Source organism: Nomascus leucogenys, chromosome 6, assembly GCF_006542625.1.
Source record: "Nomascus leucogenys isolate Asia chromosome 6, Asia_NLE_v1, whole genome shotgun sequence".
Lineage (NCBI taxonomy): Eukaryota > Metazoa > Chordata > Mammalia > Primates > Hylobatidae > Nomascus > Nomascus leucogenys.
In genome coordinates, this window is record NC_044386.1 from 84081868 (window position 1) to 84109157 (window position 27290).

Here is a 27290-nt window from a genome sequence, read left to right on the forward strand (position 1 = left end):
CTTGGGCCCCCGGCAGCCGGCGGGACAGAAGCGGGAGACTCGCCGCCCGGCCGGGCGTAGACGCGGTGGCAGAGCCCGCGCGGCGCTGGGAGCGAGCGGCGGAGCGGCGGGACCTCGGCGGACTCGCCATGGAGGAGGAGGTGAGGGCGGGGCCCGGCAGGGCGTTGGGCTGGGGTCCTCGAGCCCCTCACGGGGATTGCGGTCCTGGGCTCAGGCCCTCGTTCCTGCCCGCCCCACTCTCGCCAGTCTCACCTCATGAAGAGCCTCGGCAAATGGGCAGGGGCGGGGGGCGGGATCCATATCGGGGACTTCGCAGACCGCGTCTTCCTTCATTCTCGCTGACTTTCTCACTAGTTGTGGGGCGTCGTGGTTGTTACTGTTCCCATTGGATTGACCAGGAGACTGAGACTCCAGCGAGTTTGATGACTTGCTGAAAGTGGCCTGGGTGACTGGGCTCGAACCCCGATTACCGTCGACTTCCCCGTACCGGCCAGGTCGGATCCTGACTGTGTGTGTGTGCGCGTGTGTGTGTGTGTTGGGGGGTTCCTGTCTCAAGGATGTGACCATGCTTTGGTGGCAGGAGGACTGGAGAAGTTGCTTTTTTCTCCCTTGTATAAGTCTCTATCTCCTTTTCCCCCACTCTCTCCCCGCCCCACATCCATCTGAGCAGCTGTAGGGAAGGAATCGGGAGTCAGGCCCACCTAGGGTCTGATCTTAGTCCCTGCCTTCCCCACCCGAGGGCTGGACCAGCTGTGTCCCTGGAGCCTCTTTCTAACCACTCAGAACACTCTTGGCCTGGGATTGGGTCTTGCCCCTGCCCCTGCCCTTTACTTGCAAACTCAGTTCTCCCAGCAGCCCCTTTATCTAAGGGTCCAGCACGCAGCAAGCACTTAATATATGCCTGTGGAATGATTAAGTTAAAAGGAGGGGCCTGTTGGGTCTAGAAGAAGGTGAATTTGTTTTTTATCCCCTGAGAGGGTCCTAGCTTCAGCCCCTCTCAGCCCAACGGAAGGGGCGTGTCTTTGCCTCCTTGGATGGGGAGGAAAGATGAATCTCTCTGCCTTGGGGGAACCCTGGCCAGCTGGGAAGCCCTGAGTGGACCGGACTGCCTGTGTCCCTTCAGTGCCCACCTCCCACTTTCCCAGGGCCATGGATAGGAGCAGCTAGTGGTCCGTCAGAGCTCCCTCTAGGCCAGGCCCTGCCTTTCTGTGGGATGGTAGATAAGTCACTTCCCCTCTCAGCCTTCATTTCCTCTTCTACAAAATATAGTGCCTGTCCTCCTCCTACTCTTGGCCTGACAGTGGCCCTTTCTCTCAGTAGGTGAAGGTAGGGGGCAAAGTCAGGCCTCTGTGATTTGCTGCGGTTTCTTTCTTGCTGTTGGGTGGGGCTGCCATCTGCCCGCCCCAGGCCCCTGCTGCAAGGGCTGGGCTCTCTGGCCAGGGCCCCTCCCCTGCTCCCAGAGGATGTGGGTCAGGATTACTCCATCTCCTGATCTGCACTGGCCCCTAATTAAGGGAAGTTCTCCGGACACCTCCTGGGCCCAGCTCAGCTCTGTACACCCCTTGGTCCTGAATCTCTCACATTGCCACTTTCTTTTTTTTTGAGACGGAGTTTCGCTCTTGTTGCCCAGGCTGGAGTGCAGTGGCGAGAAATTGGCTCACCGCAACCACCGCCTCCCAGGTTCAAGCGATTCTCCTGCCTCAGCCTCCTGAATAGCTGGGATTACAGGCATGCACCACCACGTCTGGCTAATTTTGTATTTTTAGTAGACATGGGGTTTCTGCATGTTGGTCAGGCTGGTCTCAAACTCCTGACCTCAGGTGATCCGCCTGCCTTGGCCTCCCAAAGTGTTGGGGTTACAGGCATGAACTATTGCGCCCAGCCTGTATTGCCACTTTCTGACTCCCAGATGCCCAGAGCTCTCTAAATACCTGGGCCATCTAAGTTCTTGTCCACTTTACCCAAGCCCCTGCAAGCCTCACCCCCACAGCAAGGGCTTCCTATCCCTACTCCCCTTTGGCATCCCTAACTCTGCTTTCCTCCCACTTCTCCCAGTAGCTTCCGCTTGTTGCACTAGGCCTCAGTGCCCATCTTTGTTTCTCTAAAACACCTTAGGTCATAGCCACATGCTCTGCCCCATGATCCCAGGCCATCTTCATCATCTCACTTTCACATGGCTGCTTTCAGCCCTACTGCTAGCTTTCAGCTTCCTCCCTGTGCCCGGCCACCCTGGGCTAAGGTCCCTCAGCCTCAGTGACCTCCTCTATGCAACAGGCTGGTAGCTCTTGTCAGGCTGAGGCTTGGGGAGGACGTGCTGGTCTGGGCACTGGGCATCTGCCCACCTGCGTGCTCCTGGCCTCGGTTCCTCATTTGTAAAAGGAAAAGGGTGGGTGATCGAGCAATGTGATGATGTATATGCAAAAGCTGAGAAAACTGCAAATATGAGTGGGGGTATTATTGCTGCCATTGGAGTAAGGGTGGAAATCCTGGACCTAGGCTTTCCCTTCTCTACTCTGGGGCTCTGTCCTCTGCCAGCAGTCATGCCTTTCCCTGGCTTCTAGGCTCTCCACTTGCCCTCACCATCTAGAGACAAGCGGGCAGTGTCCTGTCCCAGTACTGTTTCTGTCCCATGGAGTAATCTCTTGCCCTTTCTGGGCTGTACTTTCTCTTTCTATAGTAAAGGGGTTGAGGGGGCAGGGGCTTTGATAACCTTTCGTGCCTTGCCTTCTCTGGACCAAGGCGTGTGTCTCTTCCCCTCCTCAGAGCCCTCCCCAAACCCTACCTTCTGCAGGGGTCTCCCAAACGAACCCCAAGCCCTTACCTCATCAGAGAGCTAGGACCGGTGCGTCCCTCTGCTTAAGTGCTATGTCTCTGCCAATAGGCTGGAGCCTCTCAAGCAGGAGATTACCCGCTCCCCACCAGACAGGGGCCTTATCTTAGGCAGGGTCTCTGTTACCCACCTCAGACTGGAAGTTGCCCTGGGGCAGAGCCTGTGCTTCCTCTCTCTCAATGCCTCAGCACAGGACTCTGACATGGTGGATTCTTAGTAGAGTTGGGTCAGAACATCACTGGGTTTAGTCAAAGAGCAAAGGTTGTCATAAGCTTCCTGGGATGTGAGGTGCCAACCAAGTTTCTTCTAGTCTCTGTCTCTCGTAATCTGTGTTGTGGTTCCATCTGTCCCCTTCTGCATACACAGTTGAGGTGACCTGGCTTCTTTTTTTTTTTTAATGAGTGATCCAAAGGAGGCAGGCTGGTGCCTAGCGATGCCTCAGGAGCTGCTCACAGTGGGCAGGAAAGGGCCTGGGTGAGGAGGGATGGGAGGGGAGAGGGCAAAACAGGAAGAACAGCGGTCAGCTGCTCAGTGAGGAGAGGAGACCGAGAAACTGGGCTGAGCAGGACAAAACCTCCCCTGTGAACCCTGCCAAGGGGAGGGGCCCCTTATTAAAACTTACTGGGGCATAGCCAGGCCCCCTGGAGGGAGGGGGTCTGAGGGGCAGGGAAGGGGGCTGGGTGGAGGCAACTAGGACTCTGGCCTCCAGCCAGGCCTCCCCTGGGTGGCTGTTCCTGTGGCTGGGCTGTGGTTCACACCATCTGTAGCCCTTCGGTTGTCCCCTCCTCCATACCAAAGTGCTGTTTCGCCTAGTCCTGCCCTGGTCCCATTCATTCTTCAAGAAGCTGGACTTGCTTCTGTAGGTAATCCAGTCACGGTATTGTCTGGGCTACCCCAGAAGTGACAGTGATCTAGGCACAAGTTCCAGCCGTGGCCCTAGGGAGCTTCCAGAGGGTAGAAAGTTTTCAGGAGAGGTCACGAGTGGAGAGAGTTTAGAAAGGGGTGTGAGATCCCACAGGGTGGTGGGTGGGTCCCCTGAAAGCAAGAGGCAAGCTTGGAGCTCAGAGGTGGGTGGCTGGGCAACAGCTTCACACTCCACAGACCTCACTGCCTTGTTTAAGAGAAACCAAGGGTCTGCCCATCAGGTGGAAGGCCTGGCAGGGGCTGGTGGTGCTGTCCTTGCTGTTGTCGTTGCAGTAGGAGGGTTGTCAGTGTGAAATGTGGGGGTGGGGTTTCCCATTTCCCTGTTCTTCCCTTCTAGCCCTGGGCCTGTGACAGCGTGCAGGGCTCACTGAAGTAGTGTTAGGGCCCTGGGGGTGTCAGTGGTGATGTGGGGAATGGGAGTTGAGTGCATGATGAAATGGGAGAGCTTTTCCCTTCTTGTCAAAGGGTGCTGAAATCCCTCTTCTCCTGGAAAGGGTGGTTCATAATCGGCCAGCCTTCTACTTCCTTGTTCCTATATCCGGGAAGACCTTTTTTTTTTTTTTTGGAGACAGGGTCTCATCCTGTTAACCATACAAGAGTCCAGTGGTGCAATCTCGGCTCACCACAACCTCCGCCTTCCTGGCTCAAGCGATTCTCCTGCCTCAGCCTCCTGAGTAGCTGGGATTACAGGCGTGTGCCACTACCGCCCAGCTATTTTTTATATTTTTAGTAGAGATGGGGTTTCACCATGTTGGCCAGGCTGATCTCAAACTCCTGACCTCAGATGATCTGCCCGTTTCGGCCCAAAGTGCTGGGATTACAGGCATGAGCCACCATGCCTGTAGAAGAAGACCCTGGGAAGATCATTTGGACCACCCCACTTCCCCATTTCTCTTGCCATCTACAAGTTAGGGAGAGACCCCAAGGTGGGACCTCACATTCCTGGAGCTCCTGGAGATCTGAGGCCAGCAGCTATAGACCAGAAAGGGCTTCTTCTGACTTGGGAACTGGGCCCAGAGAGAGGGTCCCTGAGAGCCAGAGAGGATGGCAGTGACAATAGTAACAATAATGACAGCTGCTGTTTACTAGGTTTAGGGCATCCTGGGAACTGCTCTATGTACTTTGTCTTTATTCAGCAACAAATGTTTATTGAGCACTTACTATGTGCCAGTCACTGTCTAGGAACTGAGGGTACAGGAGTGAATAAAACAAAAATCCCGCCCTCGTGGAGTTGGATTCCTTACAACTTCTGCTGTTAGTAGCTGCATTTCACAGATGAATAAACTGAGGCTCAGAGAGGTTAAGTGGTTTGCTTCAGTCTGCATGACTGCAGCTTCTAAGCCCAGATTCCCCACCGCTAGAATGTGCAGTTCAAAAAGGGGTGGGGGCCCACAGTGAGAACCAGGCTGGGGTTCCCCTGCCATGACAGAGACCAGGGAAGCCAGGTCTTCCCAGCTCCTGACAGTGCACCACGCTTACATCTGTCTGGGCTTGTTCTTCCAAAGGCAGCCGTGGCCACAGGATATCCCTGGGGAGAGGCACACCGCTTTTAAATGGGGCCCATTTTTTGAATTTTATGTAAATGATAACGTAGTCAAAATTAGTCCATGCTAATTTCCTTCCAGCAGCCTCTAGATTCTGACACATTCTTGATCCCCTCTCCTCCACCCCCCACTTCACACTCACGACTCTGGGTACCTATCAGTGAAGCAAAGTGGTTAGCAAAGGGTGTGTATTTTTATTTTCATTTCACAGGTACCTCTTGAGCACCCATTATGTGTAAAAGAACAGGGCTGGGTGCTGGAGACCCAGAAGTGGATCTGACCCCAACCTCATTTGGTAGGCATGTACCTGGCACCCAGCAACCCAAGCAGGCAATCAATGAGGCACAAGATGTCAGTGGCTGGCCCCAAGGCTCCAGGGTGTCTACCCAAGTCCAGGAGAAGGGCTTGAATTTGACTCCTGTGCCAGCCTGTGGTCAGAGTCCTTGGAACCCTCACCAGATGTGGTGGCCACCCTAAGGTCCTTGCCTGGAGTGGGGAGGAAGGGAGAGGAGCCTCCTGCTTTGGGTGGGAAGCGGGAGGGGCTGCAGAGTGGGTTCTCTAGAAGCATAGCGGTAAGAGGCAGATTGCCACCCACCCTGCCTGTCCTTCCAGTCTTTGTTCTGGGTGGCCTTCCTGGGCCACCCCAACCTGAACTGGGTCCCCCACTGTCCTCTCGCTGCCCTTTGTGTGTTTCCTCTATAGCATTTCACACAGGTTAATGGGTATGCCTGGGTATTTATTTATTCAGCTCCTATTTTCCCCCACTGTGAGCTCTGAGGACAGAGACTGCCTTACTTTTATTCTCCTGTGATATTGTAAGCACTCTTTACATTTGTTGACTGATTGAATGAACACATGGAGGCAGAATGGTGGAGTGGGAAAAACGTGGGGTCAGAGAGACCTGCTTTGAATTCTGGCTCTGTCCTCTAGCCGTGGTTTGCCACTCTGTCAAGTCATCTCTCCATTCTGAGCTTTAGTTTGCTATGACATGTGGATAATGAGGCTACCATCTTGGAGGGGAGTTGTAAGAGTGAAATGACACTATGTGTATCAAATGTTATACAGTGGCTCAGAGTAAAGTGGCTGCTGCTATTATTGCTGTTATTAGCTCTGATCCTGGGTTAGGAATATCTGCCTTGGGGGTTGTGGGGAAGCTCACATAGGATGATGTCATTAGGTACTTAGCATAGGGACACATCCCTTGTGTGACCTGTGAACCTGTGACCTGTGACCCCATGGTAGCAACCCTCATGGTATGAACTGGTGCTGTATTACAGGGTGTGAAGGAAGCCGGTGAGAAGCCTCGGGGAGCACAGATGGTGGACAAGGCTGGCTGGATCAAGAAGAGCAGTGGGGGCCTCCTGGGTTTCTGGAAAGACCGATATCTGCTCCTCTGCCAGGCCCAGCTGCTGGTCTATGAGAATGAGGTGAGGACCTGCTTGGCCCTGAGGTTGGGGGTTCTGGGACAGGGGCAAAGTGAGGGCATTCAAGTTAGTAGGAGGACCCTGGGTCTGGGGCCAGAAGACCTGCTTCACTTTTGCCATGCTGTGCAACCTTCAGTGAGTACCTAATCCTCTCTGACAAATCTAGGGTTTCTAGATGAGAGTTCTTTTCTTTTAATTTAATTCTTTTTTTTTTTTTTTTTTTTTTTTGGAGATGGAGTCTTGCTCTGTTACCAGGCTGTAGTGCAGTGGCGGGATCTCGGATTACCGCAACCTCTGCCTCCTGGTTCAAGCAATTCCCCTGTCTCAGCCTCCTGAGTAGCTGGGACTATAGGCATGCATGCCACCATGCCCAGCTATTTTTTGTTTTTGAGACAGAGTCTCGCTCTGTAGCCCAGGCTGGAGTGCAGTGGCGCGATCTCAGCTCACTGTAACCTCCGTCTCCTGGGTCCTGGTTCAAGCAATTCTCCTGCCTCAGCCTCTGGAGTAGCTGGGATTACAGGCACGCGCCACCATGCCCAGCTAATTTTTTGTATTTTAGTAGAGACAGGCCAGGAGAGTCTCAATATCTTGACCCCGTGATCCACCCACCTCGGCCTCCCAAAGTGCTGGGATTATAGGTGTGAGCCACCACGCCTGGCCCTCTTTTTTTTTTTTTTTGAGATGGAGTTTCACTCTTGTTGCCCAGGCTGGAGTGCAATGGCACGATCTCAGCTCACTGCAACTGCCGCCTCCCAGGTTCAAGCAATTCTCCTGCCTCAGCCTCCCAAGTAGCTGGGATCACATGCGTCAGCCACCATACCCGGCTAATTTTGTATTTTTAGTAGAGACAGGGTTTCACCCTGTTGGCCAGGCTGGTCTCGAACTCCTGACCTCAGATGATCCACCCGCCTCCGCCTCCCAAAGTGCTGGGATTACAGGCGTGAGCCACCGCACCCAGCCGAGAGTTCTTTGAACTGTATGTGCATCTAGTGTGCAAGTCTTTTCCTGTCCCTGGGCAAGGTTCCATGTGAGTGAATGTTGTAGAAAACTGAAGCCTGCTCCATTCAGCAGTGGTAGTAGAAATAATTAGCAGGCCGGGTGTGGTGGTTTACACCTATAATCTCAGCACTTTGGGAGGCCGAGGCAGGCGGATCACCTGAGGTCAGGAGTTCGAGACCAACCTGACCAACATGGAGGAACCCCATGTCTACTAAAAACACAAAATTAACCGGGTGTAGTGGTGCATGTCCGTAATGCCAGCTACTCGGGAGGCTGAGACAGGAGAATCACTTGAACCTGGGAGGTGGAGGTTGCAGTGAGCCAAGATCACGCCATTGCACTCCAGCCTGGGCAACAAGAGCAAAACTCCATCTCAAAAAAACAAAAAAGAAATAATAAGTAGCACTCATACTTGTTTGGAGATATGCTCTTACGTATCTCCCTGTGACAAATCACAATAGTCCCATGAGAGTGGTCATCATGTTAGATTTTACAGAAGAGGATACTGAGGCTCAGGGTGACAAGATGACTGTTCAGCATCTCCCAGTGAATGGAAGAGTTAGGTCTAGAAGCAAGTCCAGCATGCTTTCTACCAAGAGACACCAGCAAGTAAACTCCAAAACTTATTTTTGTTAGAAAATCTCTAAAATACGTTAAATATTCTCTGCTTTCTTCAACAGAAGATTCTGGCCTAAATAAAATCTTTCCCTGGTGGCTCAGTGTCATCACCTGTCAGACCCACCTGCAGAGTGGGTTCTCTAGATGCATAGGGGTAGAGAGGCATATTGCCTCTCTGTTTTGAACTGGCAGGAGGCTGTACTTCTCAGCTTTTCTTTGTTTTTTTTTTTTTGAGACGGAGTCTCACTCTGTCACCCAGGCTGGAGTGCGGTGGCGCGATCTCGGCTCACTGTAAGCTCCGCCTCCTGGGTTCACGCCATTCTCCTGCCTCAGCCTCTCCGAGTAGCTGGGACTACAGGTGCCCGCCACCACGCCCGGCTAATTTTTTGTATTTTTAGTAGAGACGGGGTTTCACCGTGGTCTTGATCTCCTGACCTCATGATCCGCCCGCCTCAGCCTCCCAAAGTGCTGGGATTACAAGCGTGAGCCACCGCACCCGGCCACTTCTCAGCTTTTCTTTCTCCTTTAACATCAAGCTGCTGGTTGCAACTTCTGCTGTCCTTGTGCCTCTAGTAGCCCTCACTTCTTCCCATTTCAGATGCTTGTTCCCCTTCTGATTTCAGCAGGCTTGGGATTTGGACAACCAAGGACGCTAAGCTTGCATGTTAACTAAGAGTCAGTTAAGATGTAGGTGAAGACTTGAGGAAGAAAAGTGGTTTTTCCTTGTAGATGCTGTTTGTATGCTGTGGTTGAGGCTATCAGAGGGCCCATCCACTGAAAACAGGGTAGCAATATATGCCTTTGACAGATGAAATACCTGGAGAGGAATTGGCCTGGGGGCAGAAGGGGGAGACTGCCTCTTCCTCATCCACCTCTCCCAGCCTGCCTCAGGCTATCTTGGCAAATTCACAGTTGTCCCAGGACAAGAAAGATTAGGCAACCTGGATCCAAAGTGTTTAAAGGAGCTACCTGGAGAAGCACCTTGTCTGACCTACCTGAGTTGGTGGCTCTTGGAGTTTGTTTGGATGTCAAAGAAGCATTGGGAAGAGGGCAAGGGAATGAGGGCTCGTAGACAGCACCCCCAGATGTTCTCTACTGATGCTCCCACCAAAATAGGACATGCCACAGTTGAGAATGATGCAGCAGGGGGACCTTTTTTCCAATAAAGGGGGTTGTCACAGCTTCTTCCAGTGCCAGCTGCCGTGAGATTTAAGTGACAGGCTTCAGCTGTCAGCCTGTCAGGTACTGTCAGACTTGTCCTAAACTGCCTCTCTGCATCTGGCCACAGCTGGGAAGCAGGAAGGATTTCACATCTCCCAAACATGAAAAATCTAAATCACGCTTTTTTTTCCTTTTTTGAAAAAGATTGCTATTAAAAATGTAAATGCAATTTCAAGAACTTAGCACTTAGGGGTGGGGGAGCTTGGCCCTGGAGTAGGAATTGAGAAATGCTTATTAGCTCAATTCCTCTTTCTGATGTAAGGAACTAGGCGAATGCGAATGGCACTTGGCTGTTTCTTTGCTGTCAGAGAGGCTGACATTCCAAAGATGCTTCCCTCACCCATTGCCTGCTGGTTTATCTGTTTTTCTGAGCTACAGAAGAGCTGGGATGATTCAGCATCTTGGGGTGGGGTGGAGAGGAGACCCAGGACAGGCAGCTGTTGGGAGCTCAATGGTGGAGGTGGATGGACTTTTTGTTCCCAGGCAGAGGAGGGTGTATTTGGGCCAGTGGCGGTCCAGTTAGTGGAGGCCTGTGGACATGGGGCAAGTAAGCTGCTCTCTCTCAAGCAAGGATTCTTCCCTGGGCAGTTTCCCTGCTCCAGATTCCCGGGGAGGAGGAGACTTACTGAGTTCTCAATCTGGACCAGACACTCAGAAAACTGGTCCTATATATGTTCTGCTTGAGGGCTGCTTCTTGTAGGGTGCAGTTGGGGGGAACAGAAGGATGAGCAGATAGGTACACAGAGAATGGGGTAGAGAAAGATGGCCAAGCGGGGAGTCAGGACTGTGTTTTCCCATGGCACGACTCGGCTCCTAGCACCTCGTAGGGTGTCTGCATCTTGCAGGTGCTTTGTAGATGTTTGCATCCCCCTGGCAGTAATTGATGGGATGGAGAGCACTCAAGTTCAGGGGTTCATGGTTGGGGGCAGGGGAGTTTCTCAGAGCAAGAGGATTTTTCTGGTCCATCTGTTTAGTTGAGGAATCTGGAAGGTATTTAGTTGAGGAATCTGGAGGTTAGAGATTGGAAAGGGATGTATGGATGGAAGCAAAAATGAGAAAAGATACTTGATTTAACCTGGTTGGGAGAGATAAGGCAACCTTGGCCATCTCTTCCCCTTTCTCTGAGGGGCTGACGAGTCGATTAGTGGTTATCCACATTAGATGTACAGTCACCTGCTTTAAAAAATCCTGAGGTCTGGGCCTTGCCCCCCAAGAGATTGTGGTATAATTGGTCTGGGATGTCACCTGGGCATTGGGGTTTTTAAGAGCTCCCAGGTGCCACCAAGGCTGAGAACCTCTGATGTAGAGCAGTGGTTCTTTTTTCTTGAGAAGGAGTCGCCCTCTGTCACCCAGGCTGGAGTGCAGTGGTGCTATCTTGGCTGTCTGCAGCCTCCGCTTCCTGGGTTCAAGCGATTCTCCTGCCTCAGCCTCCTTAGTAGCTGGGACCACAGGCTTACGCCACCATGCCCAGCTAATTTTTGTATTTTTAGTAGAGACAGGGTTTCATTATGTTGGCCAGGCTGGTAGCAGTGGTTCTTAACCATTTGCATCCAGGCCAGGGGTGGTGGCTCATGCTTGTAATCCCAACTCTTTGGGAGGCTGAGGCAGGTGGATCACTTGAGGTCAAGAGTTCGAGACCAGCCTGGCCAACATGGTGAAACCCCATCTCTACAAAAATTAGCCGGGCGTGGTGGTAGGCACCTGTAATCCCAGCTACTCGGGGGGCTGAGGCCGGAGAATCACAGGAATCCAGGAGGCAGAGGTTGCAGTGAGCCGATACCATGCCACTGCACTCCAGCCTGAGCGACAGAGCGAGACTGTCTCAAAAAAACAAAAAACAAACAAAAAAACATTCGCATCCATCAAAATCCCTGGGGGCTAGTTAGAACGTAGATTGCCAGGCCCACTCCCCCAGGTTTATGATTGAGTGGAGATGAGGCCTGGGAGTTTGCATTTCTTTTTCTTTCTTTTTTTTTTTTTTTTTTTTGAGACAGAGTCTCGCTCTGTTGCCCAGGCTGGAGTGCAGTGGAGCGATCTCGGCTCACTGCAAGCTCCACCTCCTGGGTTCACGCCATTCTCCTGCCTCAGCCTCCTGAGTAGCTGGGACTACAGGTGCCCGCCACCACGCCCAGCTAATTTTTTTTTGTATTTTTTTTTTTAGTAGAGACAGGGTTTCACTGTGTTGGCCAGGATGGTCTCGATCTCCTGACCTCGTGATCTGCCTGCCTCGGCCTCCCAAAGTGCTGGGATTATAGGTGTGAGCCACCGTGCCCAGCCAGGAGTTTGCATTTCTAACAAGCTCTCAGGTGGTGCTAATGCTGCTGGCCCTGGTCCCACCCTTGGGGGACCCCTCGTGCAGAGCAACCTACTGCCTGTGACTGGAAGGAGTGTGCTATGCTGGAAAGGGCCCTGGCCTGGGAGTCAGAGGCTGTGGTTTGAGTTGGAGCCCTGCCCCTTATATTTGGGTCTGTGTGCCTAGGGCAAATCCCTTCACCTCCAGGCCTCATTCTTTCCTTCTCTAAAATGAGGCAGATACGGGGCTGCAGGCTTTCAGGGTTATTGTGAGGTTCAGAGACTCAGGGATGCAGAAGTGCTCACTAAGTGTCAGGTTTCTTCTGTTAAACATCAGCAAGGGTTTCCTTAGCTTTTTGGCCAGTCCCAGGGTGGCATACCCTCTCCTGCCGAAGGATCTGCTTCTGCTTCCCTGGACTCTCCTGGATGAGAGAGTGCCACACCCAGGAAGTTGTTCCAGTTGGGTCTTCCCTGGAAGAGGACCAGTTGACCACTATTGAGGGAGGAGCTTTTCCCAGGCAGCTTGCTGGACAGGCACCTGATGGGTGGAGCCTGTGGAGAAAACACTGAAATGTCAGGAGTGGTAGGCAGGAAGACAGCCTGGCTAGTGTCCAGAGATGGCCGGGAAGAGGCTGGGCACTGTTCTGGCCACTGGCCCTCCTAATGATGAGGCCTCCGAGTGGTGGGGTGGGGATGGGATGCGCTTGAAGGAGCCCATGCCTCTTGCTTGTATGTAGCCTGCAGCCTTGGATGAGGTGCTGCTCTCCCAAGCCAGGGCTCCTCAGGGGGTGATTCTGAGTGAGGAACACAATTCAGGATGGCTGTGCTGAAGGCAGGGCATGTATCCCCAAATTTGCCTTGTTCACACTTCCCTCTGGCTCTTCCTGGAAAGTCGTTGTTGTTCCCCGTCCCCATCCCACTCCCTGCCTGCCATTTTGTGGCATCCTGCGTTCTTCTGGCTGTCTCTTCCACAGATCTCTGCCTGGCCTCTGGGCATGGCTGGACCCCAGACAGCCTTTTCTTATCCTCTCTAGCTTCCCCTCTGTTTCCTCCTCTGGCCTTAGGCACATACGCGCCTCTAGGCTATGTGCCCGTCTCCCATCTGGATGGGGAGCCTCGTGGGCATCCCTCCAGCCAGCATGCACTTGCCAGGGTCTGGACACCACATCTTGGTGACTGATTGGCAGCCTGAGGTCCTCCCTCTGACCAAGTGATGTCCTCACTGAGTGGGATCAGGGTCTGGGACATGAGTAGTTGAGGGTGGTGGTGGGTCTGACTGTCACCAGCTCATGTCCCTTCTGTCTCCCTCCCCAGGATGATCAGAAGTGTGTGGAGACCGTGGAGCTGGGCAGCTATGAGAAGTGCCAGGACCTTCGTGCCCTCCTGAAGCGGAAACACCGCTTTATCCTGCTGCGATCCCCAGGGAACAAGGTAGGGAGATGCCTGCTGGTGCCCCATCTCCCTCTAGGCCAGAGTCGGCTTGGAAGGCCTAAGCAGGTTTAAGCCAGGCCGGGCCCCTTGAAAAAGCCTGTTTTCTGTTGCGTGTGGCTGAGGCTGAGCTCTAGCAGCCACCATAGGTCAGACCTTTGCTCATTTTGTCTCGGAGTCTTCCAAGCCCCTAGTTGATAAGAGATGCACTTAGGGCTCCGTTGAGAGGGTTCTGCTCCCCTCTTCCTCTTGCAGGCCCAGGGTCTCCATCCCAGGCTGTAGTTGGAAAGTAGCCTTTGGGAGGTGGGGCACTTGGCTGTACTCCAGACCCTGGGGGAGGCCCAGGGCTGAAGCAGGAGAGCTGTGGTTGAGGCCTCCACCCTGCCAGGCCTCAACACCCTGATGTAGCCTGGGGCAGAGAGGGAGGGTGCGGCCTCCCTTCATCCCAGGCCTTTGTGGGTGGGCCCACCCTGGACTCGGGACTAGGAGGCCTGCAGCCCCCCAGTTTTCCTCCGCTTGCACTTTCCTTTCTTGGCTGTAGCTGGGGAAGGTCCTTGGCTTGAGAGAGTCTTTCCCTGGGACATGCTGTGTGTGCAGATGAAGTTTGCTGTTTGCACCACATTTCTCTGGCGGGGAGTCTGGTGGGTGTTGACACATGGTGTAGCTTCACAGATGTCAGGAGCGAGTTCAGATTTGAGGCTGGCATGCACAGCACCTCTCGCCAGCTTGCATCCATCTGCGGCTGGGCCATTCCTTGCCTTGTCCTCTACATGTCATGTGGAGCCTGGCAGAATAGGGCTGAGTCACAGAGGCTGGGGGTTGGGGAGCAAGTCTGGTCTGGGCCTGCTGGAGGCCATTCTGTTTCTCCCCCCAGCTTTAGGGGATAGGAGCCCAGTCCTCTGCAGACCTTGAAGACCACAATACTTTACTCATTGACCCTTTGTCCTACTGTGCAGGGGGTGGGGGCACAGAAGCAATCAAGATAGCAGTGGAGGGGGCTGTGGAGCTGTGACACTGAGGAGCTGGAAGTGTGTCCCAGGGTAGGGGCTGGTATAATTATGGTGCTGTACGGGCTCATGGGACGGGGCCCAGGTTTCACTTGACATCTGCTGCTTAGGGCTCTTTGAGGACAAAAAGAGTCACATTTTAATCTTTTCAAGACCTGAAGCCCCTACCCTGTCCTGGAGACCCGCTTCCTTCCTGAGTGGGCGCTGTATATGTGGATGTGTGTTTGAGAGAGATGAGATGCGAAGTATGTTCTGTGTCAAGATCTGCCACCTGTGTGTCTGGCCCTTGTGTGTATCTTTTTTTTATGCAGGTGAGTGCTCACCTGGCCGTGTGTCTGTCTAGGTGTGTGTCTTAGTGTGCTATGTGGATGTGGGGTGGAGGGGGCCCTAGCCTCTCTGGCCTCTGCCTGTGCTGTTCTGTGGGCCATCTCTTCCCCAGCTCTGAGAATCAGCTGGTGATGGACTAGGTGGGCTTGGCTCAGCTCAGGGTGGGACATCACCTTCAGAGAAGCCTGTTTATGCAGCTGTGTTCTCAGCTGCTTCAGCCAACACCCTCCCTGCCAGCCCCCAACCCTGCAAGAATTTAGGCTGGCTCTGAGAACAGGACAATTAACTGGGAGATGGGGCTGTGGAGCAAGTGGTGGGTGCTGCAGATGAAACAGTGCATCCTGGTTCCAGCTCAAGGGCCCCTGACCCTCCCCACCCCAGGAGCTCACACAGATTGGGGCTCTCCAGAGGTCAGTTGGTGGACCTGGCCCAGGGCACCACATTCCCACATCCTCTCACCCTCCTTTCTCAGCAGCCTGGGTGTTCCCCATCCTCAGTGAGGCCTCCAGCCAGCCAGGAGGTCACATGACCCTGGCTGTCTGGTCCTGAGGCCGCCTTTTTTCCCCTCTAATCAAATAAACAAAGACTCCAATGTCTTACATGCCCCTCTCCCCCTGCTTCTTTAGCCCCACACCCCTGCCCATGAGGTCACAGGCAGACGCTGCCAGGAAGCAGGGTGGCCACTGCTGGGCCTTGCTGCCCTGCTGGTCTCAGCCAGCTTGGCCCTTTCCTCTTTCCTGCCTCCTCTCTTCCCCTCCCACTTTTTTCCTCTCTGCCATTTTGTCCTTCCCCTTTTCCCAGGCCTTGTGGGCCTAGTCTGTGGCCAGTCCTGTTAGCGTCTAAGCTCCTAGCAGTGCCTGTGTCCCTGGAAGTTCTCAGGGCAGGGACCTGTACAGCCTGTGGCCCTTCAGGATGGTTTGCGGGGAGAGGCACAGCTTCTTGGTATTCTTATTTTATTTTATTTATTTTTTTTGAGATGGAGTCTGGCTCTGTCGCCCAGGCTGGCGTGCAGTGGCGCGATGTCGGCTCACTGCAAGCTCCGCCTCCCGGGTTTACGCCATATTCCCGCCTCAGCCTCCCGAATAGCTGGGACTACAGGCGACTGCCACCGCGCCCGGCTGATTTTTTTGTATTTTTAGTAGAGACATGGTTTCACTGTGTTAGCCAGGATGGTCTCGATCTCCTGACCTCGTGATCCGCCTGCCTCGGCCTCCCAAAGTGCTGGGATTACAGGCGTGAGCCACCGCACCCAGCCGGTATTCTTATTTTTTGAGACAGGATCTCACTCTGTCACCCAGGCTGGAGTGTAGTGGCATTATCTCAGCTTGCTGCAACCTCTGCCTCCTAGGCTCAGGTGATCCTCCCACCTCAGCTTCTGAGTAGCCGGGACTACAGTCACGTACCATCATGCCCGGCTAATTTTCATATTTTTTGTAGAGATGGGGTCTCGCTATGTTGCCCAGGCTGGTAACTTCTTGGTATTCTAATTGTTTCTATTCTGGTCATCCTTGTGGAATGCCTGGCTCGTTCAGCCAGATACAGGGTTCCTTAGGAGGGTGGAGCTGGGTCCTGTTTAACCTTGTCTTCCTTCTCCTGTGGGAGCCTTTTGGCTTGCACAGTAGGTCTTCTCTGAGACCATTTCTGCTTCTCACAAGGGAGCAGAAGAGACCCGAGGCAGCCTGCCTCAGTTGGGCTGGGCCAGTGGGGAAGGTGCTGCAGTTTGGGCTGGGTCCAGTGGTTCTGTTCTTGTCCCTTTGAGGTCCAGAGTAATGAAGCGAGTAGAACTTGGTAATCTGACTTCTAGGCCTGCTCTTCTCTGGCCTCCTCTTATTCCATTGGCTCCTGAGTTCAGCTGTACACTTCTCAAGCTCCCTGGATGCTAAATCCTGCACCATGCAGGGGTCACACCAGCTCTGAGTCTGTGAATAGGAGGAGCAGCTGGGTAGAAGGGCTGGCCCCAGACTCCCTTTCTAGCAGGTCCCATCACAGAGTTGGGTGGCCTTAGCGACCCTAGATGCAGTGTGGTGTGTCTCTGCCCCCAGCAGCCCTGATGGCTGAGCTGAGGTAGTTGCCTAGGTGCCCTGGGGTTTCTGACTTAACTGAAGATATGCTTCCAGGATCAAATTTACCCTGGTCATGCAAATGAGCATTTGGCTGTGCCTGGCGTGGTGGGGGTGGGACCCAGGGCCCTGCATGAGGAGGAGGCAGTGGCAGCCAGGAGGAAATTATATAATGAGAATGCTGAGGGGGCCAGGCTGACCTCGGTGTTACATAACTGGAGAGTGGAGGGAGGGGAGGTACTGTCTAACACCAGGGCAGGGGATGGGCAAGCTGGCGACTGCCAACAAAGAACTAGGTTATCTTGAGGTCAGAGAGTAGGCAGTGGTCCAAAAACGGTGAGGGAAGGAAACTTGGGCCAGTTCATTAATTTTTTGGCTCAGTCATTCAAGAACTATTTACTGAGCACCTACTATGTGCCAGTCCCTGCTTTTAATCATGTTTAATTTCCTCATCATTGCTTAGTAGTAGGCAGTGTTATCCCATCTTATAGATGAGGAAACGAACTGTTTTGTCCAGAGGGAAGGCAATGGTGCTAATTCCTATTACTGAGTATTCACTCTGCCTAGCTTCAGATTTAGTACTTTAGATATACCCTTTTTTCCCCAATTAAAAAAAAAAACCTGTGGTCAAAAAAAATTTACCATCTTTTCCAGTTTGAAATTGCACAGTTCAGCGGCGTTAAATACATTCATGGTGTTGTACAGCTATCACCACCATCCATCACATAACTCTCCATCGTGTAAAACTAAAACTCTGTGCCCATTAAATAATAATGCCCCATTGCCCCTCTCCCCAGCCCCTGGCAACCACCACTCTCCTTTCTGTCTCTATGATTTTGACAACTCTAGGTACCTCATATAGGTGGAATTGTACAGTTTTTGTCTTTTTGTGTCCAGCTTATTTCACTTAGCACAGTGTTTTCAAGGTTCATCCCTGTTGTAGCATGTGTCAGATTTTTCTTCCTTTTTAAGGCTGGCTGATAATCCATTGTACGTATGGACCACATTTTGCTTATCCATTCGTCTGTCAGTGGACACTGAGGTTTGGCTGTTGTGAACAATGCTATGAGCATGGGTGTACAAATTGGATACATATTTCAAAAATGATCTTCATGGCTCCATGAGGCAGGTTCTGGTGGTATTCTCTTTTACAGGTGAAGAAACTGAGGCCTGAGGTCAGACACCTGTAAGTGGTGGACTGTCCTGCTCAGAGGCTCTACTGCCATGTCCACTGCGTGAGGCAGCCCCTCAGTTTCCGTGGCCTCACTCCTTCCTCTCATTTCCTGTCTGGCCATTGGGCTTGGCAGGGTCAGGGTTCTCTGAGCCGCCCTCTGATTCTAACAGGAGCTCAGAGCTCCTACCTGAATTGGGAAAGGACTCATGGGTGGTGTGGGGTGGGTTTGAAAGTAGACTGGGGCTATTCCTACTTTTCAGAGTAAACGGAAGCCCAGAGCCCAGGCAGCTGGCCTGGGGGAGTCCCGTCGAGCTGGACCAGATCCGGGCTCTTTCCACAAGGCCAGGCTGATTCGAATCCAGACCCAGCTGCATGCTGGTGGGCAGTAGGGAGGGCTTCTCTGTGAGATCTTTCCCTTTCCTTGCGCAAAGCCCCAGTGTCATACTTACTGTGGGGTCATTTTGGTTTGACTTTGAGATCTAGGTTAGGAAGCCTCCTTAAGATGCCAAATGTGAGCTTTGTTAAACATCTGCCATCTACTCCATCCATCTTGCCCACAGGTCAGCGACATCAAATTCCAGGCACCTACCGGGGAGGAGAAGGAATCCTGGATCAAAGCCCTCAATGAAGGGATTAACCGAGGCAAAAACAAGGCTTTTGATGAGGTGCGATGCAGTCTGTGGACAGCTCTGTGTCTCCTTTCCCACTGTGTGTGATCTAGGAGAGGACCCTGCCCCTCCTCACCCCAGACTACCCCTTGATTATGTCGCTGCTATGGGGCATTGTTGTTACCTTCTATAGTCCTCACTACAGCCCCTCATAGTAGGTGGTGCTGTCCTTGTTTTACAGATGAAATGGAGGCCTAAGGAAATTAAGTAACTTGTCTTAAAGTGGAAAGCAGATTAGTGGTGGGCTGGAACTAGACTGGTGGCAGCATGCATCCTTTCTAAGCCTGGCCTCAGCTGGAGGCAGCAGGTGGGCACAGGCCAGAGAGCGCTGCAGAGTGAGCTGACAGCTCCCTTTTCAGTTTGCCCAAGTCCAGGGCAGGCTGGCTCTCAGCTCTGGGCCTCCCTCTCTGTCTGCAATGACCATTCAGCCCTGCAGACCTCAGCCCCTGTGTGGCAACAGTAGCCACAATCTGGCTTGGGGCAGGCAGAGCATCCCATGGGGCCAGGATCTCCTAGGAAGATTTGTCTTTGACATCATGGATCTTTGGTTATTTGGGCTAAAATGGACCTGGGGGCCATCTACAGTGATGCCTTGGATTATGTCAAGGAGCAAATCTTCCCAAGCAAGTCCCCTCTTAATACCCAGGTTCCCCAACTCCCAGCCCATAGCTCCTATGTCATGTCCTGTGTTACATGTCATGCTCAGCCCTTCACTACCTAGGGGAAAAGTATCCCCATTCCGTGGGAGAGGGATGATGGGACATATCATAGATATTGGGGGAGGCCATAGGAGCCATGGGCTGGGCCTCAGCCCGCAGTTCGCTCCTCCACTGAGGGACAGAGACAGCTGGAGTCACACGTGGGCCTGAGCCCCCACTCCCCATCATAGGGCCAGGCTGCTCCAGGGTTCTGAGTCTGGACCTCCCATGTGACTCTTACTCTGAGGCTTCCCAGCCAATCTTGACCCCTTCTATTACCCTCAGATAGAAGATGCTGCCCTCCAGGCTCCCAGGCTCAAGTGGCAGAGGCCCTGCTCTCTGCCTGGGCTCTGCCCAGGGGTCCTGGGAGGGTGGCAGAGGCCAGGGCAGACCTTTTCCAGAAACCAGGTACCAGTGGAGCGTAGGCTGCTTTCTACCTTCTCTCGTAGCTAAGCCCCAAAGCCACCTCAGGGCTGCTTATATATTTGTGATATACTCAGGGGCAAGGGCCAATGGCCCATATTTGGGCAGGAAAACTGAGGCAAATGGCAGCTGCAGAGAGGGAGAGCCTCAGACTTTGCAAGAGACCCCAGAGGCATCGCAGAGTCAGAGAAGCAGAGGCCAGGGCAGGGAGATGCCCAGAGAGGGCAGTGGTGGGGCACTGACCCTGCCTCTGAGCCAGATCCACCCTGGGTACTTCCCACACTCCCCAAGGCTTGGCAGGGGCTGATCTGGTTCCCCCTCCCTCCAGGTAAAGGTGGACAAGAGCTGTGCCCTGGAGCATGTGACACGGGACCGGGTGCGAGGGGGCCAGCGGCGCCGGCCACCAACGAGAGTCCACCTGAAGGAGGTAGGGCCTTGCCCAGTGTGGATGTTGGGGTTAGTTGAGCCTAGGACCTCAGCTCCTCGGGGCGCCAGCCAGGCTTGGGGCCACATTTTTCCTGAGGACACCTGGAGCTGGGGCTTCCTGAGGAGTAGACAGGAAGTGACAGGGCACCTGTGTTACACGTGCTCAGGGTGTGGATGTCCTTGAGCCTGTAGCCTTTTCCATTTGTTCAATCCACACACAAATGTTGAATCTGTCCTTAGCCAGAGTTGGTGCCAGAGGGAAACTGAAGCCCATGAGGCCAGTCCCTGCCCCTCAGAGCTCAGCTTCCAGCTGAAAAATAGGCCTGTCCCACAGACTGCTCCAAGCAGAGCTGAGTCTGATTTTTGTGCGGAGGAAGGAAGGCTCTAGGAGGTCACGGCAGGAGGGACCACAAGGAGCCACTGGTATTTTAGCTGACCCTTGAAGGATGGGAGGCGTTCACTTGGCGGACTTGGAGTCAGGGGATTCTCTGTGGAGGGAGTGCTGTGAGCCAAGGCACAGCGGGAGGGTTTGAGGTATGTGGAGCAGCTCCATTTGCCTGGGAGATTGGTCTGAGAAGGGGGTTGTGGGGAGGAAATTGCGGAGGCCTTGGATGAAGAAGCTGGGGACAGGAAGGGAGAGTGCGTTTCAGAGGTCAGTTTGAGGCTCTGGGTAGGATGGCTTGGGTTGAGAGAGGGAAAGGCAGGGGCCAGGAAGGAGGTGGGGGAGGCAGCTTTCCAGGTCCCTGGAGGGGATGAAGAGGAAGAGGTTGATGGGAGGATATTAGGAAGCAAGAGCCACCTGGGCTTGTGATTGAGTCCAGGGATTGGACCAAGGGAAGGTTGTCTGAGGTTCCCCAAGCCTGGAGACTGGAAGCATGGAGGCCCTGGGCACAGGGGATTTGGAGAGGGTATGGGCAAGGGGGAGGGGGGAAGGGAGGAGCCTCTTTTAGACCAGTGGAGCTAATGCTGCAGGGGAGGGTTTTGGAGGCCAGGAAAGAACCTCAGCAAGTGCTACATTTAGGGACTGGAGGGAGGTCAGCCAGCAGGGAGCCAAGAAAGAGGAAGCCAGAGGCAAGTGCCACATCTGGAGAGAGATGGGCACAAGACCTGGTGGGCATCAGCCAGGTTGGCAGCTGCAAGTCACAAGGGCAGGACCAAGGACAAGGCAGGCGGTGCCATTTACAACATATTTTCTTTTTCTTTTTTTTTTTTTTTTTTTTGAGATTGAGTCTCGCTCTGTCGCCTAGGCTGGAGTGCAGTGGTGCAATCTCAGCTCACTGCAACCTCCGCCTTCTGTGTTCAAGAAGTTCTCTGCCTCAGCCTCCCGAGTAACTGGGATTACAGGCGCCCTCCACCACCCCTGGCTAATTTTTGTATTTTTAGTAGAGACGAGGTTTCACCATCTTGGCCAGGCTGGTCTTGAACTCCTGACCTCGTGATCTGCCCACCTGGGCCTCCCAAAGTGCTGGGATTACAGGCGTGAGCCACTGCACCCGGCTTTGCAGCATATTTTCTAAAAGGAGTCGATTTAGGGCTGTCCCGGGGTGCAGAGCTGGGTTTGCCAGAGGGAGGGGCCCAAGGTCACAGGAGGTTTGTTTTCGAGTTGTGGCAGCCTGTGCCTGTCTGTCAGCTGAGGGATAGGATCCTGCAGAGAGAGCACTGAGGTGGCCACAGAGAAAAGGAATGCCTGACAGGGGCCGGAGACGGGTGTGGGGAGGGCCAGCCTTGGAGGGAGGGGCCCTCTGCACAGAAGAGTTCAGGGAGGCAGCTGTGTGTGTGTGTGTGTGTATGGTGTGTTAGGGGTGACTTTCTGGTGGTCCCCAGTGCCTGATAGAATGTGTCAGCCAGATCCTGTGTATGTATAAAAGGGAGTGAGAGCAACAAAGGGAAATGGGCGTGGTGGCACATGCCTGTGGTCCCAGCTACTCTGGAGGCTGCAGTGAGCTGTGACCGTGCCACTGCACTCAGCTTAGGTGACAGTGCGAGACTCCCCCCCGTTTTTTTTTGTTTTTTTTTTTTTTGTTTTTTGAGATGGAACTTCGCTCTTGTTGCCCAGGCTAGAGTGCAATGGTATGATCTCGGCTCACCGCAACCTCCGCTTCCCGGGTTCAAGCGATTCTCCTGCCTCAGCCTCCCGAGTAGCTGGGATTACAGGCATGTGCCACCACGCCCAGCTAATTTTGTATTTTTAGTAGAGACAGGGTTTCTCCATGTTGGTCACGCTGGTCTCGAACTCCCGACCTCAGGTGATCAGCCTGCCTCAGCCTCCCAGAGTGCTGGGATTACAGGCGTGAGCCACTGCACCCAACCAACCCCATCTCTTAAGAAAAATAAGGTGGCAGGGGAGAGTAAGGATCCCAGCCAGGACCCCCACCATCTGAGGGACCTTGGGAAAGGCCTCCTGCCCAGCCCTGCTGGGGCCTCTGAGGCTCTCTGGGAGGGTCTCATGACTGTGGGACTGCTGGATATCCCTATTGGTCCCTGGAGCCTGGTGGGGGTGGGTAGCTGCCTTCTGGTGCAGCTGTTCTCTGGCAGTCAGCTGTGGTCTGGGACCACATCTGATGACACGAGGAGAATGGGCACAAGCTGCCGAGCAGCTGGACAGGCAAAGGCTGGAGAGAAGCTGGCAGACGGAACAGAGGTCTCCAGGAAGGGCAAGCAGAAGTCAGTGAGCTTGAGATGAACTGGAAGAAGTATGTTTGAGTCCTGGTCCTGTCTCTGACTAACCAACTGGTTGTGGGGACCCTGGGTATGGTGATGGGTAGGTGGGTTGCAGAGAAGGGAACTTCTGAAGGCCATACAGCTAGGTAGGGGTTAGATGCAGGGCTGGAACTCTGTCCCCTGCCACCCAGGCTAGTATAGTCCAGTTCCAGTCCAGGTCCAGTATCCCAGAAACCAGCCTGGGACTCCAAGAGGACCCTGGCTGTGACTTTCCTGGCCTGTGATTCCAAAACAGGGAATTCTTTGGTGGTGAGGGAAAGGAGAGGAAGATTCATTAAGAAATCACTTTAGCTTCTAATCAAGTAGCCATAGAAGCCAGGACAGAGGGAGGCTGGGAAGCTGGGGGCCTGGACAACCTGGATGGGAGAGGGTAAGAACTCGTGTCAGTGGGCACACCTGACCCAATGGCTCGTCAGCCAAGATGACGCCCATATACCATCCCCCCTACCAGGTGGCCAGCGCAGCTTCTGACGGGCTTCTGCGCCTGGATCTTGATGTTCCGGACAGTGGGCCACCAGTGTTTGCCCCCAGCAATCATGTCAGTGAAGCCCAACCTCGGGAGACACCCCGGCCCCTCATGCCTCCTACCAAGCCTTTCCTAGCACCTGAGACCACCAGCCCTGGTGACAGGGTGGAGACCCCTGTGGGGGAGAGAGCCCCAACCCCTGTCTCAGCAACCTCTGAGGTCTCCCCTGAGAGCCAAGAGGACTCAGAGACCCCAGCAGAGGAGGACAGTGGCTCTGAGCAGCCTCCCAACAGCGTCCTGCCTGACAAACTGAAGGTGAGCTGGGAGAACCCCAGCCCCCAGGAGCCCCCTGCTGCAAAGAGTGCAGAACCATCCCAGACACCCTGTTCTGAGACTTCTGAGGCTGCCCCCAGGGAGGGTGGGAAGCCCCCTACACCCCCACCCAAGATCTTATCAGAGAAACTGAAAGCCTGCATGGGTGAGATGCAGGCTTCTGGGCCACCTGCTCCAGGCACAGCGCAGGTCTCAGTGAATGGCATGGATGACAGTCCTGAGCCTGCCAAGCCCTCTCAGGCTGAGGGAACCCCAGGAACTCCCCCAAAGGATGCAACAACATCCACAGCACTGCCCCCCTGGGACCTGCCACCTCAGTTCCATCCCCGCTGCTCCTCCCTTGGGGACTTGCTTGGGGAAGGCCCGCGGCGTCCCTTGCAGCCCAGGGAACGGCTATATCGGGCCCAGCTGGAGGTGAAGGTGGTCTCGGAACAGACGGAGAAACTGTTGAACAAGGTGCTGGGCAGTGAGCCGGCCCCTGTTAGTGCTGAAACATTGCTCAGCCAGGCTGTGGAGCAGCTGAGGCAGGCCACCCAGGTCCTGCAGGAAATGAGAGATTTGGGAGAGCTGAGCCAGGAAGCACCTGGGCTAAGGGAGAAGCGGAAGGAGCTGGTGACCCTCTACAGGAGAAGTGCACCCTAGGGCCTGCTGGGCCAGAGGCACCATCCCTCCTGGCCATCCATCAAGTCCAGCAAGGCCCAGCCCTGCTGAGAAATGTGCTTCTGCTTCTACAGCAATGGCTGCAGGAGGGCCACTGGGCATGTCAGGGTTTGGCCATGACCCGAAGAGACTCCTGGCGTCCTTCCTACTCTGCTCTGGCCAGTGGTGCCAGGTGCCACCCAGGGCTACCGCCTGGCTATCTGGCCTGGCCTCTGGGCTGGGGCTGGGAGCACACATGCTGAGACCTATATGTTTGTGTGGTTGTTCCAAACTGCCCCAGGGCTTTGGGGGTGGCACTTGGGGTTTCTGGGAATGACATCATCTCTGTTCCCCATCCCCAGTAGTTTACATTCCTGACTTCTGAATAGAGCACTGCTGAGCCCCCTGCAGTTCCCATCTCCAGCTATTCCTAGGCAAAGAGCCTCATGGCTAAGGCAGCCTCAAAACTAGCCCCCCTCCCACCTATTCTGAGTAGCTGCAGAGGCCTTGGGTCCAGGCTGTAGGTTCATCCCTCAGTTGAGGGGAACGTAGGACCCAGCTGGAGCCTCTTGAAGGAGATGAGAGACCTCTTTGTGAGGAGGACATTAGCTGTGTGGCCTCTCTCTCTTTGGCCCTGTTTCCTTTTTTGCAAAACAAGGACATTTTCTGCAGCCCCTTCCTCTCAGGTGAGCTGTGATTGGAGGGCTTAGGTCTGGAGGATTCAAGAGTGGAAGAGGGACTTAAGGTGTCCTCTAGTCTAGTCTCTGCCCCTGGATAGTGTCCAGCCTTGTATATTTCTGAAGAGGTGAATCCCAGAGTGGCCCTGATGTCCACATTAGAAAAACTTACTTGTAATGATCATGTCAGCCTTCAGAAGAGAATCCCCACCAACTTCTGTGCCTCCTCAGATGGGGATTTATCTGGGTCTCTGTGGTTCCTTCTCAGCCGAAACAGGTCCACTATCCCAGTCATTTCTTCAAATGCTGATAGGGGTATGTTGGAATCCGAAGCCACTTCCCCGCCTTCAAGCCCCAGATGGGCTGCTCTCCTGTAACTTTCTAGGAGAAGAGACATTTTCTTCTTTCCCTTTCCTGGTCCATCCCTGCACCCTGGTCCTCTCCCAGCCTCTCCCCGACATCGTCCCTGACTCTAGGGGCACATCCAGTCTCCATCGTGCTGCAGCCGCTGGACTGAGGGCAGAGCCTGTAGGTGCAGAGGTCCTGGCTCCCGAGGTCCAGCCACTCTCCCTGGGGCCTGTGGGGTGAGAGCAGCTTCCGATAGGACCTGCCCAGATTTCTGCATGTGCACTTTTGTTTACTGAAAGAGAGAAAGGGAGGGTCACAGCAACATGGCCTGGCCTTTCTGACCCGTTCCCCGACCCCACTGAGGCCTGCTGCATAGGTCAATGCCTTCATTATTGTACTGTCACTTTGTTCTTGAGGTAGTAGTCAAGGATCAGGAGGGGCAGATGTCCTCTCGGCTGCATGGGGCAGGAGCAGAGGTGAGCAGCAGTGCACTGGTTCGGGAGCCCCCATCAGCCTCCTTGCGCAAACTGGGCCCCCATGCCACAGTCTGCCTTTCCCTCCATCTGCCCCAGGACAAGAGCAAGAAGGACATCAGGTGCCCAGTCATGTGATCCCCTGCCATCTTCCCTGAGGAACAGCCTTCCCCCACCAGCAGCCATGGCTGACTGGGGCTTTAGCCAAGCCACCTACTGCCAGGAATTGGAGCCTCAGTTCCTCCTGTGTCAAGTAGCTAACTGCAGCAGCTGGACTGAGGGCAGAGTCTGTGGGTGCAGAGACCCTGCATATAGGTCACAGGTTTAGGCCCAGCTCCCCAGGCCCAGCCACTCTCCCTGGGGCCTGGTGGGTAGGCAAGTAGCTCTGGGGCCACCCCAAGTGACCAAATGCTATTAATTTCCATCCCTTAGCAGCCTGGGCCCTAGGCAGGAAGCTGGCTTCCAGGAGAGGAGTGAGAACGTGCAGGGCCTGCTTAGCTCACCTCCTTGAGGAAGGTGGCATTCCGTGCTTGCCTCCTTGAGGAGGGTGGCATTCTGTGTCTTCTGCTTATAAAGCGCCTTTCTTAAAGTTTGGCAATAAATCCATTTTTATGGAACTTCAGTGCCTCAAGCCTGTTTGTTGTTGTGGGTGCCAGCTCCAGGGCTGCCCTTCTCCAAGACAGCAGTTGGTGATTGGTATTACCAGTCCCCCAAACTCGGTACTAGGGCCCCCATTCCATAAGCTGGGCTGGGACACTGCCTGCTCCTGGGCTCCATTATTGCTTATTATTATTATTTTTTTTATATTTTTTTGAGATGGAGTTTTGCTCTTAATGCCCAGGCTAGGGTGCAGTGGCGCAATCTCAGCTCACTGCAACCTCTGCCTTCCAGTTTCAAGCAAGTCTCCTGCCTCAGCCTCCCAAGGCACTGGGATTACAGGAGCCCGCCACCACGCCCAGCTAATTATTTTGTATTTTTAGTAGAGACGGGGTTTCACCATGTTGGTCAGGCTGGTCTCGAACTGCTGACCTCATGATCCACCCAATCGGCCTCCCAAAGTGCTGGGATTACAGGCATGAGCCACCACACCCGGCCCCTATTATTATTATTATTATTAGAGATGTGGTCCTGCTATGTTGCTCAGGCTGGTCTCGAACTGCTGGCCTCAAGCCATCCTCCCACCTCAGCCTCCCAGAGGGGATTACAGGCATGAGCCACCTTGTCCAGCATTCTGTTCTTGCTAAACTCAGGCCCTTCTGATATATACCCCCACCCCCAGTGTTTCTACGGCTGGGGGCTAGGTGTCACAAGGAACAATACTTTTCAAAAACCAAACTTTTCATTTGGAAATACTTTTAAACTTAGAGAAAAATTGCAGGAATAAGAATAGTACAAAGGCCATGGCATGGTAGCTCATGTCTGTAATCCCAGCACTTTGGGAGGCCAAGGTGGGCAGATCGCCTGAGGTCAGGAGTTCTAGACCAGCCTGGCCAACTTGGTGAACCCCCATCTCTATTAAAAATACAAAAATTAGCCAGGTGTGGTGGCATGTGCCTGTAATCCCAGCTAC

At 53.9% G+C, this 27290-nt stretch overlaps 1 protein-coding gene across 2 annotated transcripts; it reads left to right on the forward strand.

The window, feature by feature from the left end:
- Positions 1-26337, forward strand: PLEKHO2 (pleckstrin homology domain containing O2). 2 transcript variants are annotated; one of them, XM_030814560.1, is made up of 6 exons: positions 1-140; positions 6576-6725; positions 13167-13283; positions 18409-18513; positions 19966-20064; positions 23236-26337. In XM_030814560.1, the coding sequence occupies exons 1-6, from the start codon at positions 129-131 to the stop codon at positions 24223-24225; spliced, it is 1473 nt and encodes a 490-aa protein (XP_030670420.1). In that variant the 5' UTR covers positions 1-128; the 3' UTR covers positions 24226-26337. The 2 variants fall into 2 exon arrangements, with proteins under 2 accessions (XP_030670420.1, XP_030670421.1); XM_030814561.1 differs by lacking the exons at positions 18409-18513; positions 19966-20064 and having other exon boundaries at positions 38-140.
- Positions 26338-27290: the final 953 nt, after the last annotated feature.